General features: G+C 44.7%; 1 protein-coding gene across 1 annotated transcript in view; it reads right to left on the reverse strand.

Moving 5' to 3' along the window:
* The window catches only part of TRABD2A (TraB domain containing 2A), an 87,379-nt gene that overhangs the window by 17,467 nt on the left and 52,385 nt on the right, over nucleotides 1-17,527 (reverse strand). Inside the window, exon 3 of the mRNA XM_063457286.1 lies at nucleotides 6,167-6,313. Within this exon, the coding sequence (XP_063313356.1) occupies nucleotides 6,167-6,313 (147 nt within the window). The remainder of the gene's footprint in view (nucleotides 1-6,166; nucleotides 6,314-17,527) is intronic.

Here is a 17,527-nt window from a genome sequence, read left to right on the forward strand (position 1 = left end):
GGAGGAAGGGAGGAGGGAGATACACTGGGGAAGTGGGGAGGAAGGGAGGAGGGAGATACACTGGGAAAGTGGGGAGGAAGGGAGGAGGGAGATACACTGGGAAAGTGGGGAGGAAGGGAGGAGGGAGATACACTGGGAAAGAAGGGAGGAGGGAGATACACTGGGAAAGAAGGGAGGAGGGAGATACACTGGGAAAGTGGGGAGGAAGGGAGGAGGGAGATACACTGGGAAAGTGGGGAGGAAGGGAGGAGGGAGATACACTGGGAAAGTGGGGAGGAAGGGAGGAGGGAGATACACTGGGAAAGTGGGGAGGAAGGGAGGAGGGAGATACACTGGGAAAGTGGGGAGGAAGGGAGGAGGGAGATACACTGGGAAAGTGGGGAGGAAGGGAGGAGGGAGATACACTGGGAAAGTGGGGAGGAAGGGAGGAGGGAGATACACTGGGAAAGTGGGGAGGAAGGGAGGAGGGAGATACACTGGGAAAGTGGGGAGGAAGGGAGGAGGGAGATACACTGGGAAAGTGGGGAGGAAGGGAGGAGGGAGATACACTGGGAAAGTGGGGAGGAAGGGAGGAGGGAGATACACTGGGAAAGTGGGGAGGAAGGGAGGAGGGAGATACACTGGGAAAGTGGGGAGGAAGGGAGGAGGGAGATACACTGGGAAAGTGGGGAGGAAGGGAGGAGGGAGAGACACTGGGAAAGTGGGGAGGAAGGGAGGAGGGAGAGACACTGGGAAAGTGGGGAGGAAGGGAGGAGGGAGAGACACTGGGAAAGTGGGGAGGAAGGGAGGAGGGAGAGACACTGGGGAAGTGGGGAGGAAGGGAGGAGGGAGATACACTGGGGAAGTGGGGAGGAAGGGAGGAGGGAGATACACTGGGAAAGTGGGGAGGAAGGGAGGAGGGAGATACACTGGGAAAGTGGGGAGGAAGGGAGGAGGGAGATACACTGGGAAAGTGGGGAGGAAGGGAGGAGGGAGATACACTGGGAAAGTGGGGAGGAAGGGAGGAGGGAGATACACTGGGAAAGTGGGGAGGAAGGGAGGAGGGAGATACACTGGGAAAGTGGGGAGGAAGGGAGGAGGGAGATACACTGGGAAAGTGGGGAGGAAGGGAGGAGGGAGATACACTGGGAAAGTGGGGAGGAAGGGAGGAGGGAGATACACTGGGAAAGTGGGGAGGAAGGGAGGAGGGAGATACACTGGGAAAGTGGGGAGGAAGGGAGGAGGGAGATACACTGGGAAAGTGGGGAGGAAGGGAGGAGGGAGATACACTGGGAAAGTGGGGAGGAAGGGAGGAGGGAGAGACACTGGGAAAGTGGGGAGGAAGGGAGGAGGGAGAGACACTGGGAAAGTGGGGAGGAAGGGAGGAGGGAGAGACACTGGGAAAGTGGGGAGGAAGGGAGGAGGGAGAGACACTGGGAAAGTGGGGAGGAAGGGAGGAGGGAGAGACACTGGGAAAGTGGGGAGGAAGGGAGGAGGGAGAGACACTGGGAAAGTGGGGAGGAAGGGAGGAGGGAGAGACACTGGGAAAGTGGGGAGGAAGGGAGGAGGGAGAGACACTGGGAAAGTGGGGAGGAAGGGAGGAGGGAGAGACACTGGGAAAGTGGGGAGGAAGGGAGGAGGGAGAGACACTGGGAAAGTGGGGAGGAAGGGAGGAGGGAGAGACACTGGGAAAGTGGGGAGGAAGGGAGGAGGGAGAGACACTGGGAAAGTGGGGAGGAAGGGAGGAGGGAGAGACACTGGGAAAGTGGGGAGGAAGGGAGGAGGGAGAGACACTGGGAAAGTGGGGAGGAAGGGAGGAGGGAGAGACACTGGGAAAGTGGGGAGGAAGGGAGGAGGGAGAGACACTGGGAAAGTGGGGAGGAAGGGAGGAGGGAGAGACACTGGGAAAGTGGGGAGGAAGGGAGGAGGGAGAGACACTGGGAAAGTGGGGAGGAAGGGAGGAGGGAGAGACACTGGGAAAGTGGGGAGGAAGGGAGGAGGGAGAGACACTGGGAAAGTGGGGAGGAAGGGAGGAGGGAGAGACACTGGGAAAGTGGGGAGGAAGGGAGGAGGGAGAGACACTGGGAAATTTGGGAGGAAGGGAGGAGGGAGAGACACTGGGAAAGTGGGGAGGAAGAGAGGAGGGAGAGACACTGGGAAAGTGGGGAGGAAGAGAGGAGGGAGAGACACTGGGAAAGTGGGGAGGAAGAGAGGAGGGAGAGACACTGGGAAAGTGGGGAGGAAGAGAGGAGGGAGAGACACTGGGAAAGTGGGGAGGAAGAGAGGAGGGAGAGACACTGGGAAAGTGGGGAGGAAGAGAGGAGGGAGATACACTGGGAAAGTGGGGAGGAAGGGAGGAGGGAGATACACTGGGAAAGTGGGGAGGAAGGGAGGAGGGAGATACACTGGGAAAGTGGGGAGGAAGGGAGGAGGGAGATACACTGGGAAAGTGGGGAGGAAGGGAGGAGGGAGATACACGGGGAAAGTGGGGAGGAAGGTAGGAGGGAGATACACTGGGAAAGTGGGGAGGAAGGGAGGCGGGAGATACACTGGGGAAGTGGGGAGGAAGGGAGGAGGGAGATACACTGGGAAAGTGGGGAGGAAGGGAGGAGGGAGATACACTGGGAAAGTGGGGAGGAAGGGAGGAGGGAGATACACTGGGAAAGTGGGGAGGAAGGGAGGAGGGAGATACACTGGGAAAGTGGGGAGGAAGGGAGGAGGGAGATACACTGGGAAAGTGGGGAGGAAGGGAGGAGGGAGATACACTGGGAAAGTGGGGAGGAAGGGAGGAGGGAGATACACTGGGAAAGTGGGGAGGAAGGGAGGAGGGAGATACACTGGGAAAGTGGGGAGGAAGGGAGGAGGGAGATACACTGGGAAAGTGGGGAGGAAGGGAGGAGGGAGATACACTGGGAAAGTGGGGAGGAAGGGAGGAGGGAGAGACACTGGGAAAGTGGGGAGGAAGGGAGGAGGGAGAGACACTGGGAAAGTGGGGAGGAAGGGAGGAGGGAGAGACACTGGGAAAGTGGGGAGGAAGGGAGGAGGGAGAGACACTGGGGAAGTGGGGAGGAAGGGAGGAGGGAGATACACTGGGGAAGTGGGGAGGAAGGGAGGAGGGAGATACACTGGGAAAGTGGGGAGGAAGGGAGGAGGGAGATACACTGGGAAAGTGGGGAGGAAGGGAGGAGGGAGATACACTGGGAAAGTGGGGAGGAAGGGAGGAGGGAGATACACTGGGAAAGTGGGGAGGAAGGGAGGAGGGAGATACACTGGGAAAGTGGGGAGGAAGGGAGGAGGGAGATACACTGGGAAAGTGGGGAGTAAGGGAGGAGGGAGATACACTGGGAAAGTGGGGAGGAAGGGAGGAGGGAGATACACTGGGAAAGTGGGGAGGAAGGGAGGAGGGAGATACACTGGGAAAGTGGGGAGGAAGGGAGGAGGGAGATACACTGGGAAAGTGGGGAGGAAGGGAGGAGGGAGATACACTGGGAAAGTGGGGAGGAAGGGAGGAGGGAGATACACTGGGAAAGTGGGGAGGAAGGGAGGAGGGAGATACACTGGGAAAGTGGGGAGGAAGGGAGGAGGGAGAGACACTGGGAAAGTGGGGAGGAAGGGAGGAGGGAGAGACACTGGGAAAGTGGGGAGGAAGGGAGGAGGGAGAGACACTGGGAAAGTGGGGAGGAAGGGAGGAGGGAGAGACACTGGGAAAGTGGGGAGGAAGGGAGGAGGGAGAGACACTGGGAAAGTGGGGAGGAAGGGAGGAGGGAGAGACACTGGGAAAGTGGGGAGGAAGGGAGGAGGGAGAGACACTGGGAAAGTGGGGAGGAAGGGAGGAGGGAGAGACACTGGGAAAGTGGGGTGGAAGGGAGGAGGGAGAGACACTGGGAAAGTGGGGAGGAAGGGAGGAGGGAGAGACACTGGGAAAGTGGGGAGGAAGAGAGGTGTGGAGGAGGGAGAGACAAAGAGGGAGAAATGAAGGAGACACACAAGGGAGGGGGAGAAAGAGGCAGAAGGGGGAGAGAGAGACTGGGAAGGAGAGGGGAGACATTGACACAGTGGAGCAGTGAGGGGGAGAAAGAAACATACAGCGTGACTGGGGGGAGACAAAAAGGCACACAGAGGGGCTGGAGATAAAAAGAGACACACATAGCACATAGGTGCTCTATATATCACTGGTGGATGGGGGGGCAACGAGGCAATTCCCCCCCCCCCCCCCACGAGACTTTCCCCTGCCGGCCGATCTCCCTCCCCGTTCCGCAGGCACCGTGCAGGCAGCCGGCAGGGGAGGGAGGAAGAGAGGACCCGGGAAGCTCTAGCAGCCCCCTGGGTCCTTCTCGCGTGAGCACAGAGCGTTTCCGCAGCTTCCACGGCAACGCTCCAGTTCTCACGAGGGTGAGCTCTAGCCCTGGAGCTACGGGCTAGAGTTCACTCTCAGCACTGCGACCACCAGGGATTCACATCTGCTTAAAATAAATCTGCACTTTTGTTTATTTTGAAGGCTATGAGTGCGCTTTTTACATTAGAGTAATTTTTATTTAAAGTTATCTGTTCTAACACTGTATCTGCACACTATGCTGGCGCAACGCATTATGGGGCTGGTAAATATTTTTTTTCCAGGGCTGCTTTTAATTCCCAGTCCGGCCCTGCTTGTCAGGATTAACAGAAGGGTTGGCCACGTAAACTGGTCATTACATTTTCTTATTTAGGCAATTATGCAGGCTGCTATAGTAATAAAGAGGTGTATCACTAACTAGTGAATTTTAGATTAAATGACAAAGAGACACCTCCAGATTTAGGCTTGAATACCAGAGTGGGAAAATAGCTCATTTTAAGAATACTTTAAGCCTATAATTTGTAATTTAATTACCAAACTTTGTAAAATGTAAAAGACCAACACTGTCTGTTGATGTTGTGTTTCTGCTATGATTCCCAGTGATTATTATAACTGTTTACTTTATATAAATATTAGCTTGACATTTCTTTTGTGACATTAGTGATTTGCCTATTCAGAATCCAGTCTTATATGCATGGTCGGAGAGAAACTAATATTTGGTCTGAAGAAATACCAGACCAAGTCAACAGTTGGACCTACCAGATTGGTCCCAGGGCATGACCCTTCAATATTCATAACGAGAATTCCCTGTCCATGTGGCAAATGTTTGTAAACACGTTCCTCATTTATATCTGTAATTGTTTGCTTGGCATTGTTTTTAATGTATGTATATGTATAAATGTACATTTATGTATAAAATGAAAGAGGCAAAATATAATCTAATTTGGAGCTAAAAACTTAAATTTCTACATTTTTCACACAAATTAAATAATTTATTTATGTAAGACCTAGTTGATACCAATTTTGATATTTTGAATGCAACCAAAACTTTGAAAGTGTCAACTGGCTCTACCAGATAGATGAAAAAAACCTTTACATTAGGCCCTACCTCTCAGCATGTCAAATGGACTCTTTCATTTTAGGGTTGTGAGTGGAGTTGTGACCAGGGATGGGGCTGTTCTGAGAAAATGTTGGTAACTTACTAACAACAATTTATACAACTAACTTTTTAATATAGAACAAGAACACCGTATCTTATTTAGTCAAACTGATTCCTAGACATAGTTTAGTAGTTTAAAGACACATTACTTTGAGTATTATTGCTGTGTATTTCTCTTATACACTCAGACACACCAACAATATGGAGCTCCTAGAAAAGAGGAACATTAATTTAGAAAAAAGGAACGGAAGGATTTAGGTTCAAAATAGGGACTGCCCCTCCTAGAAAGGGACACTTGGGTGGCATGCCTTAGACAACTACCTAAGAAGGAAATTGTGCCAAACCCTATCATACAAATACACATAATCCTGGTAAAGGAATACAAATTTTGGGCTATCATTCAGGTACCCTATGGTAACTGTTTTAAATGTTATAATGTCAAATTAATGGAATCATAGTTTAATATAATAATAATCATTAAAAAATACTTTGATTATTAATTTATGATATCTCTCTATGTTACCTGGAAAGGCTGGTACTATCACATATCAGATCCTGACATCAGCTTATGGAAACAAGATTTGTCAAATTAAAGAAACATTCATTTCTATATAATGTTTCTTTATGACAATTGTTCTGGTGTCCATCATAGAGACATTAATAGTTTAGCGGACAATATCAGTAAAGTTACATACCTGTGAAGAATCATGGTTGAAAATAATTGAGTTGAGATCTCCGCAGTTGTAATGTTTGATGAGGTCTTCTGTGGTGTAAGGAGCCTGTAGGACGCCTGCTCGAAGGCTCTCTTGCTGCAAGAGAGTCTGATTTAATGCAAATATTACCTATAAAGAAAAGAAAAAAGTCATAATGTGTTATAAATGCGTAAAACGGATGTATGCCTTATGCGCTATTTATTAGAAATGTTGCTGCAATAGATTTTTATACTAAAGGTTGATGTGAAAAGATTTGTAACTGCTTCGGGTTTCAGGTTGCTACTGTTTTTTTAGGGTAAGTAAAAAATCAATAATGTATTGTGCCATTCCGATCTATCAGGCATTAACGATTTACAGACTTCAGTTAAGTATTTTTCCTGAGCTATAATTTACATGCTACATGTGATCTCTGCCATTTTAAAACTATGGGGATTTTCTTTAGAGAATAAAAAAGGGTCGATTTATTTTTTAAAATGTATGAAATGTAGGAGAACTAATGTAATGTGTAATGTGTAATGTTCTGTCCAGGGATAGCTCCAAACTTCAATATGAAAATTCTGTAAATGGATACAATTTATATGTGTCATGTATATGTACATTCCACGCAAAAATATTCAGGGGGTTATTATGATCACTACTAAATATTATGCAGTATTCCCTATCTGAGCTAAAAAAAAAAAAATATATATATATATACTGTTCATAGATATTTACAAAAAAAAACTGCAAGTCATTCTGGGAAACAACTGCAAATTACAAAATCAAAAGGCAAACTTGGTGGTAAAATTAGTGGTAAAACCAGATGTTGGTATGGTATTCCTAAGGATAATGTAAGCTGAAATGTGCCCTATATGTGTTTAGAGTCCCTTCTAACTGCTCATCCCCTGGTGCTATTTTGCAACACTATACAGAATGAGTCATGTTGGTTCCTAAACAGGTGACATGATTTACAATCCCTCTGTGACAGGAAGAAGAGACTGACTGAAGACCCCAGTAGATGTTTCACCACAGAGTGAGGACCAACAAGGAAACAGAGAATTTTCTCAGGTGAAAAAACAACAGTTTTTCTGGTGGAAGTCTTGAGGTCGGAGTCCATAAGCAGGACTCCTATAACCAACTGCTGCCAATTGGGCTTTCTAGCATAGCTTAGCTAACCATGTGTGACGTGGGCCAACAGGTAAATGAATGCTTTCAATGGCACTGCATCTTTAATGCTGAAAGGGTAAAATAGATAAAATAATGGAAAAAAACTCAACATATTTAGAGTCCGATAGAGCTGTTCTATCATTATGCTCCTAACAGAGGATAGTGTCTGAAATGGAATGAGTTTGGCCTGGAAGGAGGTTCACAGTAGGATGTATTTCTTTCTATGGGATTCATGTTGGCTCCTCAACATTGAACAGGTGATATCATTTACACTCTGTGTCAGAACCAACAAGAGAGTTGAGGGGTTCCTCAGGTAAAAAAACAACAACTGTTTTTCTAAAGGTTACTCTATGGTTGGAGAGCATGAGCAGTAATCCTATAACTGCCTAGCATGGCCTTACTGGTTGTTAAATACACTTTAGCTTATTTAGCACTAGCACTATTTAATGTGTCTCAAACATTGGAATTAGTGTAGGACTCACCGATATTGGGGTACTGTGACGTATTGGTGGGTTTAACACAATATGGCCATACGAACTGATTACCCATATTTGTTTGCTGAGAGAGGTAATTTTAAATAGCCTTACAAGATTGAAAAATTTATTTTTATTTGTGCGCTGGAGCTTAATCTTGAATATGGCTGTGTCTTGACATGTGTACCATCAATTAACCATTCAATGCACAGTCTCTGTCAAGCTGACAATGCAGAATAAAAAAGTGTTTTCCTAAAGAAAAGAGTACACAGAATTTTCTTACATTTCCAAGTATATCCTGTGCAGCACAAACAATACAAAAGTTACAAGATTATCTACTTAAGACATATACAAAATAAACAATAAAACTATATATATATATATATACACTACTAGGAAGCAGAACTTTTAACGCACGAGATGGAAGATTTTATATACACACAAAACAAGCACGCACACACACAACGTGCACAGTGATGTACGAAAACAATGAAAATCATGCTCTGAACTTGGGCAATGGTGTTGTTTTTTAAACTTTTATCTAATAATATGACTGACTTGACCAGCAAACGGCTGACAGTAGAAAACACAGAAGATAGGGCAATTGATTTAACAGATGTGAAAGTTTTTGTTGTGAAGTCCTAGTTGCTGGTGGGGAGGTGATTGGCTAATTTACTTAGCATAATACTATAAGCCTTTCATATGCAGATTGTTCCTTTGATCCTAAAGGAATGAAAGCTCACAGCAGGGCTTCCTTTGTCTTAAAGAAAGACTGTCTGATGGACTCTTGGTTCTTTCCCACCCCTTCTGCTTATACAGGCTTCACTAACTATCTTTCCAGAGGGAACGTGACAGCTGCAGAAATATCAGTGTAAATATAATATTGCCTGTATAGAGGTCCAACTCCACTCAGTATTCTTCAAACATGCCACTAGATCAATGATAATAATGTATTACAATGAACACATATTTGGAACATTAACAGCTATACATATAAATATAAAAACATCCAAAAAGCAGTAAAAAGAAAAACTAGAAAACAAAAAAACAAACCGACAAAAATCAACAGCCACCTAGTTTCATGATTGAGTAACGGCACTGTAAATTATCTGGGCATGCATTCAACAGACACTTTTAATTGAAGATTCAATGCAACCAGCAATGTTATGGTTACTATTTTAAAATATATATATATAAAAAAAAAAAAAAAACAATCTACGACAACATCTCTGCTGTAGCAAATTCCAACACTCTGCACCTGTTCCAGGAACATCCACGTTAACAAAGACGTGTATTACACAACTCAGCCAATCCTTTGTTTCCCACTGATAACAATGGGTGAAGATCACACACAGTCATAGAACTCTCTTAGGCATGCATGGTACTTTCCAGAAAGCATTTACTACAGTATCCCTGACATACTTCCTATACTGTCACAAAGACATAGAAAACGTAGGGGGAAAAAATGGATAGTTTTATAAACATTATATGCCACTTTCTATATTTTATTTCAAAGCAAGTAGGCTATTGATGGTGCAACCATTGCAAGGGTGCCACTTCCTGCACTCACTTGCCATGATAATGAAAGAAAAGTGTGTGCCTGCATTGAAATAGTGTTTTTATACAGAGGGCCAAGGGGTAGAGCACAGCTTTATATGGAAGATTAAGAAGTTGATATGAATGGGGCGGATAAAAGATCAGAAGAGAAAACAGAAAAAGCCCAAAAACATTTTTATAATGAACCACAACTGTCTAAAGACAGGTAATTTTACACTCCCCGATGCCTGTTCTCAGCAGGAGCGTCATTACCTGCAGCAGCAAAATGAATTTCCACTTCATATGACAGATGATGGTGACTAGAATCAAACCAACAATCCACTGCAGAGATGGGACATGACTAAGCACAGGTCAGGTTTACACCACAGAGCGGTCTATTTTATGCATCTAACCACAAACCATCCTTCACACTTGTAGTTTGTACTTGCGTACTGCTCTCCATTTCCAACGACCACAATTTCTCCTTCTCACTTACAATTCCAACCACCCGTGGTCACCACCTTGGAGCCTTTCCACCCTCCTCAGTGCAGTTCCAGGTGTGGTACGGGAGACAGAGAGTCGGGATATGATTTTCCAAATACAATATTCTGCTGCCACACATCGGACTGCATTGACAAGGCTGGGAAGACAGGGATTGCAGCGTGGGAAGTTCACGTACACTACACAAATAATGATGAAGCTGAGCATTTATCTCTAGTTCTGGCTCCTTATTGGAGTAAACAATTATGTCATTTGTAATTAATTGCATAAGCATCTGGATCTTAATACTACAACTAATAAACACTGTGCTAGATAAAGACACCTGCTCCGTATTACATTCTACTTAGGATGCTACTGTAACAAGCATTCTTTAACAGGTCATTATTCATTGGCAGACGTTATAACAGAGAAAAGTATTACATTTTTAAATAGTCCAATCTTTCCCTTTAACATAAAAATTTCCACAAATGTGGCACATTTATGGCCTATACACTCATTTACCTCTTATGCATTAATTTATGTTCTCAAAATAATCAAAACAAAATCCACCAGTTCAAATTGTTATTCTGCATTCTGCTTATTGCTTTAATTAGTTTGTATCTTAGAAATAACATTACTGCCAATTTTTCTATTTGGCTGACATTTTCTTTTAATAATGTAAGGATGCCAAATAATTAATAGATTTAGAATTTTAAATTGTCCAAGCAATTCAGCAGGAAGACAAAATGGATAACTCTGTATGTACAATGCCAAATATCGCATGCCGTACAAATCTGGCTTTTACAAATCACATATATATTTACTGTTGAAAGCCATGAATTAACGTACAGATGTCATTCTTGAATAGTTTTGCGTGTACTTGTGAAGATGTTGCCATGTTAGAGTGGTTCCATGAAAAATATAATACATTTTGTTCACAACAATGCTGGCATACATGTCTTATGTTTTTTGAAATTGGATTTGACAGAATTGTAGAAATACTGTATTTAATAAAGTTAAAACATTTTTTTATTTAAAATATAATAGTGATGCGGAATGAAATATAAATTCTAGAACCAATATCTAAACACTATATATATATATATATATAAAATAACAAGTAATTACAAGATATCCTTAATATTTACAAAAAGTTGGCATTTAGAGAGGATGTTTATCATTCAATCAGTTAACCTGCTTAGTGTTGTTTTTGTTTAATTTGCTGTGTTCTAGTTAGTCTCGAGCACCCCTAGCATGAGATAACAGACATTTATCACCTACTGATACCTTGGCAAAAGGATCACAAACACTCCCGATCAAGGGATTCTACTTTATAGAGGATGGAAACGTGTGCAAAAATCACACAGATTGTGACAAGTTTCTGGTGGCCTGGCTGCATTGTCAAACTAATTTAAACACAAGTTACCGTAATTAATCAAAAAGAGTTCGGCCATTTAAAAGTCATTTTTAACAATAGATGGCAACATATTAAAGATATTTTCAATAATAAATGACAAATCAGTGAAATATAAGGACACTGGACCCTAAACGTACCAGGAAATCATATGTGAGAGGGCTGTGATAATTAGCAGCAGCCTCTGATGAAGTGACGTTGTTTAGTCACGAAACGCGTAAGGCAAGTGTACCTAACAGTTACTCCTTTGGAGGGGGATCGTAGTGGAACGCAGGAGAGCTTTTCCCGGTGGAACGCACGCGACGGTCTCCAGTCTGCACTTGTTTACTATCTTGCTGATACTTTCATTTGAAGCCGGCGAGAGTGAATTTATCAGAGGGACCTCATTGTTCATACCATCTGAAAATAGAATTCCTGCACCCATACCAATATGCCTGTGATATCTGGGAGTTTGTAAGTGTTTTTAACCGTTGTTACTACCAATAAAGTGTTTACAGAGAACACTATGTTTCTTATCTTTTGCTCTATGTCGACCTCAAGACAACTTTCAACACAAGAGACCATTATATGGTCGAGTATTTTATAAAGAAGAATATACACCTTTTTTCCCTGTCCAATATAGGTTATATTATATCAGCCTCTGATTGTTTCAGCTCCTGCTATTCTGTAACAGGAGTTTGTAATCATGATAGCCAGGGATGTATTTACCACAAGGCAAACAAGGCATTTGCCTAGGGTGGCACTTTCAGGGGGGGTGCCAAAAAATGCCACCCCAAGCTCCCAGACAAATGCCTTGTTTGCCTCGTGTCCTTGGGCTGTCCACCTTACTGTGAGTGAGTGAGTGTAGCTGTCAGTGTGTGTGTCTGTGAGTGAGAATGGGTGTGCCTGTGAGTGTGTGTCAGTGTGTGTGTGTAATTTTATGTGTATCTAAAAGTGTGTGCCTGTCAGTGAGTGGGTCTGTCAGTGTGTGTCTGTCAGTAAAAGTGTGTGTTGTTTAAACAGTGTGTGCCAATGACTGTGTATCTGTCAGTGAGTGTATATCAGAGCATGTATCAATGAGGGCATGTGTCTGTCAGTCAAAAAAATGGCCTTGACATGAATTGGGGGGGCAAATTTCGATTTTGGAGGTGCCCGAACTTAGTTTTGCCTAGGGCAGCACAAATCCAAAATACACCACTGATGATAGCTGTCACACACTTTCTATAAGACATTGCTACCCTTAGTTCTACAGACTGTTATTCCATGGACTATATTCTGATGAGAACTATTACTTCCACCCAGGGCCGGATTAACATAGGGGCTGATGGAGCTGCAGCTCCAGGCCCAGGCCCATGGAATAGGCCCATTTAAAAAAATTTTTTTTTTTTACACACACTACTCTTAGGTTTGCCACCTGACTGGTATTTTACTGGCACAACCAGTATATGAGGCTGTCTGGCCATGCCAGTATTGCAGTAATATCGGCAATACAAATGCAGGTATTTTTTTCAGAATAAATGGAGATTACTCTGCAATACCAGCACCGGCCAATAGGGGTCACTGTGTGTGGAGAGGGGCAGGGATAGGAAATTACAGCATATCCCTGCCTCTCTCTACTACTCACTGATCCGTGGGGGAGCAGCAACACAGCACAGAGTCCAGACAGCAGCTCTACAGCTCAGGTAAGTGAGGGATGGGGGGCAAGGCAGCAGGGACACTAGGGGACACATGTGGACACTGAGACACTAGGGGACACATGTGGACACTGAGACACTAGGGGACACATGGGGACACTAAGACACTAGGGTACACAGACACTAGGGGACACATGGGGACACAGACACTGGGAGACCTGGAAACACTGAGTCACTTGGGGACACTGGAAAACATGGGGGCACTGAGACACTAGGGGACACTGGGACACATGGGGATGCTGAGACACATGGGGACGCTGTGAGACATAGGGACATTGGGAGACATTGGGACACGGAGACACTATGTCCCCATTTCTCCCAGTGTCCCCATGTCCCCCATCCAGTGTCGCTAGTGTCTCGGTGTCCCTATGTCTCTGTGTGCCTAGTGTCCCCATGTGTCCCAGTGTCCCTATATGTCCCAGTGTCCCCATGTCTATGTCCACAACTGTCCTCATGGCTCCCAGTGTCCCCAAGTGTCTGTCTCCCAGCCAGTGTCCCCTTGTCTCCCAGTGTCCCCTAGTCTCCCAGTGTCTGTGTTCCCATGACTCTGTCCCTAGTGTCTTAGTGTCCCCAAATGTTTCAGTTTCCCCATGTCTCCCAGTGTCTGTGTTCCTAGTGTCTCAGTGTGCCTAGTGTCCCCATGTCTTCCAGTGTCCCCATGTCTATGTCCAATACTGCCCCCATGTCTCCCAGTATCCCCAAGTGTCTGTCTCCCAGCCAGTGTCCCCTAGTCTCCCAGTGTCCCCTAGTCTCCCAGTGTCTGTGTTCCCATGTCTCTGTGTCCCTAGTGTCTTAGTTTCCCTAAATGTCTCCCAGTGTCCCCATGTCTCCCAGTGTCCCCATGTCTCCCAGTGTCCCCATGTCTCCCAGTGTCCCCATGCGTCCCAGTGTCCCCATGCGTCCCAGTGTCCCCATGCGTCCCAGCGTCCCCATGCGTCCCAGCGTCCCCCTGCGTCCCCGCGTCCCCCTGTGTCCCCGCGTCCCCCTGTGTCCCCGCGTCCCCCTGTGTCCCCGCGTCCCCCTGTGTCCCCGCTTCCCCCTGTGTCCCCTGTGTCCCCGCGTCCCCGCGTCCCTCTGTGTCCCCGCGTCCCTCTGTGTCCCCGCGTCCCTCTGTGTCCCCGCGTCCCTCTGTGTCCCCGCGTCCCTCTGTGTCCCCGCGTCTCTCTGTGTCCCCGGTATCCTAGTGACATGGGGACACACTGAGACACGGGGACACTGGGAGACTGGGTGACATGGGGACACTGACACTGTAATACACTGGGTGACTTGTGAGACTGAGACACTGGGAGCAATCCATCTATACAGCAGAATCAAACTGTGAGTAGTTTGTTGGTGATTTTACAGAATTTTCTCTGATGTCACTCCTTGTGATTATACAAATGATTAAGGCTGGTATTTTTTTTCAAGAAAGGTGGCAACCCTAACGACTCTTCACATACTCTTGCTTAAAGGAGCACTATAGGGTCAGGAACACAGTCATGTGTTTCTGACCCTATTATGTTAAAACCACCACCCTGGCCTTTTCTTGGCTCCCTAAGTATAGTAAAATATGCTGCTGGGTCTGCATCTGAACTGACTGTCTGCTGACATCATCAGAAGTGGTGGTCTGAGCAAATTACAATACTTCCCCAAAGGATTGGCTGATACTGTCAACTAGGCAGATCAGGGGCACAGCCAGCACAAGCTCAACATAGCCCTGGCCAATCAGCATCTCCTCATAAAGATGAATCAATGCATCTGTATGAGGAACGTTCAGTGTCTGCATGCAGAGGGTGGAGACACTGAATGGCAGTGCTGCACACACAATAAGCTGTAGTTGTTCTGGTGACTATAGTGTCCTTTTCAGTTTGGAAGCTTAAGAGGGATGTATGGGAACAAAACTTGTGTGGACTGGCTGACAATAAAATTAGTTTAGGTAATGCAGACGTTGGTCTCTCTAACACTGTGGCATGTCCCCTTTCTTCTACACTCACTACATACACATTTTCTCTGTCCCAGACTATATACCAGGAACTTCTGCCTGCTAGTAAGAAGGTAAGGAGAGAAGTGGACCAGCGAGTGCTAGGGGACAGTCCTTAGAAAGCATGGAGTGAGCGCATCATTAGACGCATTTATGTCAATCTCAGGGTTCTGCCTGCATAGTATGCCCTTAGTTGGACAGCCTGCATTATTGGCGGGCAGCCTGACATGCATTCATGCCAGGCTGTCCTTCAAATTCTTTGGACAGACATGCCCCCTTTTTGGGCATGTTCTCCCCTTTTGGCAGGTCTGGTCACGTGATTTGCACCAGTGGCCCACCCTTTTACCCCGCCCATTGACTTCCTGCTTCACTGGGCACTGCTGTTAGGGGATATGGATTTACTTGAAAGATGAAAGCATAAATTAGAGAGAGATTAGCATAGAGTATGTGTTTTCTTATAGCTGCATCCTATGAGTTTCCCTCCAGCACCATCTCCATCAGATACATGATGCTTGGGAGGTATAACTGTTTTTGGTTGATAAAATTCCGTAATTAGGCCCATCATAATTGTCAGCACCAGGCCCAGTGTGCTCTTAATCCGGCCCTGCTTCCACCTATGACTTCTAGTGAAATATAAAATCGTATTTTATGCATTTATATTCCTTATTAATTTGCTGAAGTTTTTTGGATTTTTATCAGTTCACTGTTTAGTTAACAGTGCCCCATTGACCCCTGTTGTTTCTGTCCATAATAATTCTAATATATGACAAATACCTGCTGTTTCTGTGGAATTTATCCTATAGGAACTTCTGATTCTACCCCACTCTATTTTCTGTGTCTATCTCTAACTATAAAACCTGGTACAAGAGAATGAGCAGCCAAACATTACATAAAGACACTCTCCATATCCAGGAGTGCCTTTAAGTTCTATAGCGGGGAGGTACTACTGGTCTCTGCTGTGTTCTCCCCATGGGGATACTTTGAGGGCTCACTCTGTGCTCCAATTAAGATATACTTTATTTAGAGGAAGGATTGGCCTGCCATACTTGTCACAGTCCCAATAAAGCACCGTGAAATCACATTATTAAATGTGCTTCTGTTGGGCAAAGCTTTTCTAGAGCCTCTTTGTTTATACAAGAGAGACTCAAAAGAGCTCTGCACCCAGTAAAGGAAATTGCATCACTAGAATGCCCTATGTCAGGACTATCCCGCCCAATCTGGCTTCATATCTACCAGTGTTGACAATAAAACTCTGCAATGGCTGAGGCTATCATTGGTTAACAAGTTTTTCAATATTTTTTTTTCCCCTTTAAATGCTGGTTGTCCTGCACTCCCTTTTGCAAAATAGAACAATAGAGTTTGTGGCACGTTGTACCATGCATTTTTGCTCCACTTGCCCCGTGTGAATCAGAGAAAGATATAAGCATGCAGAGGCAAAAATAACAAAGAAACAGCAGATTTGTTTTGTAAAGCAGTAAGTAATCCAAGTGATATTTTATCCTGCTTTCTTTCCTCATTTCAACTATACGCCCTTTGGCTTTTTTTTTTTTTTTTTTAGAGACTATTGTATTTTGTAGAGTAACGTTATAAAAAGCCGCCACAAAATGATTCCTTTATACCAAAACTCAACAGTATCGCTTTACATTGCTGGACATGAATAAGAAGATATGGGGTTCTGTATACCTCATGCATAGATAGAACATGATCTAAACTGGCCCTGGAGGTTGGCGTATACAAAAAAAAAATCATTATTTTTTATTTAAAGAGCATTATTAATAAAAAAAATGTTTTTTAGATGGTGGTAAGTGGGATGAATTGGAAAATGCATATTTGCAGGGCAATATGACAACACTGTAGGGTGTATGTAACATCTCTAATTAAATGGCCAGAGACTTCACGTAAATAATAAACACTCCCGCAATTAAACATTTGTTTCGTTTTCAGTTACCACTTAAAATAATTTGTGTTTTCGCAGAATTGCCATGAAACCTATTAAAGGAAAAATACTGCCAACAGGAGAAACATGTAAAATATATGAGTGTGTGGATCCACTGTACTTTTTTTGCCAGGCGATTGTGCAGTGCTTCAAACCAGCGAGCTCTGCTAGCAGTGTCAAACTGTAATGCTTTGGCTTGATGTCACTGTGTTCAGAAGCTAAATTAGGCTTTTACAAAATGAATTAAAGTGCTTCAGTGCATTTCCTGCTTGATTAATGGCACATTCATCAGTGTTAACAATTGCTGACAATTTGGAGCTAAAAAGAAATATGAACTACAGAGAAGTTCATACTGCTCTGCTACCTTCAACATATTTAGTTCTGCTTTCACTTGGCGAGAGATGGTACTGGGTGGATTAGAGACATTTTAAAGCATTTCTCTAGCATGTAGAGGCAATAAAGTTAAAAAGAAATCATCCAAAAATGACTTATTTTAATAGACATACTATAAACCATATGTTAATTTAATTACTACATTCTGCAAACTCAAGTATAAACATTTATTGCAACATTTCCATACCTGTAAAGTTTCAGAAATGTTTTCCACACCTGTAAATGTTTATTTGGACCTAGGTGTAATGGTAGTGCAATGGTTGTGCATATTTTCATGCTACCTATAGATTGTTTTAATTTAAAATGCCCTAATAGACACTACTATTTAGGCC

Source organism: Pelobates fuscus, chromosome 5 (assembly GCF_036172605.1).
Source record: "Pelobates fuscus isolate aPelFus1 chromosome 5, aPelFus1.pri, whole genome shotgun sequence".
Lineage (NCBI taxonomy): Eukaryota > Metazoa > Chordata > Amphibia > Anura > Pelobatidae > Pelobates > Pelobates fuscus.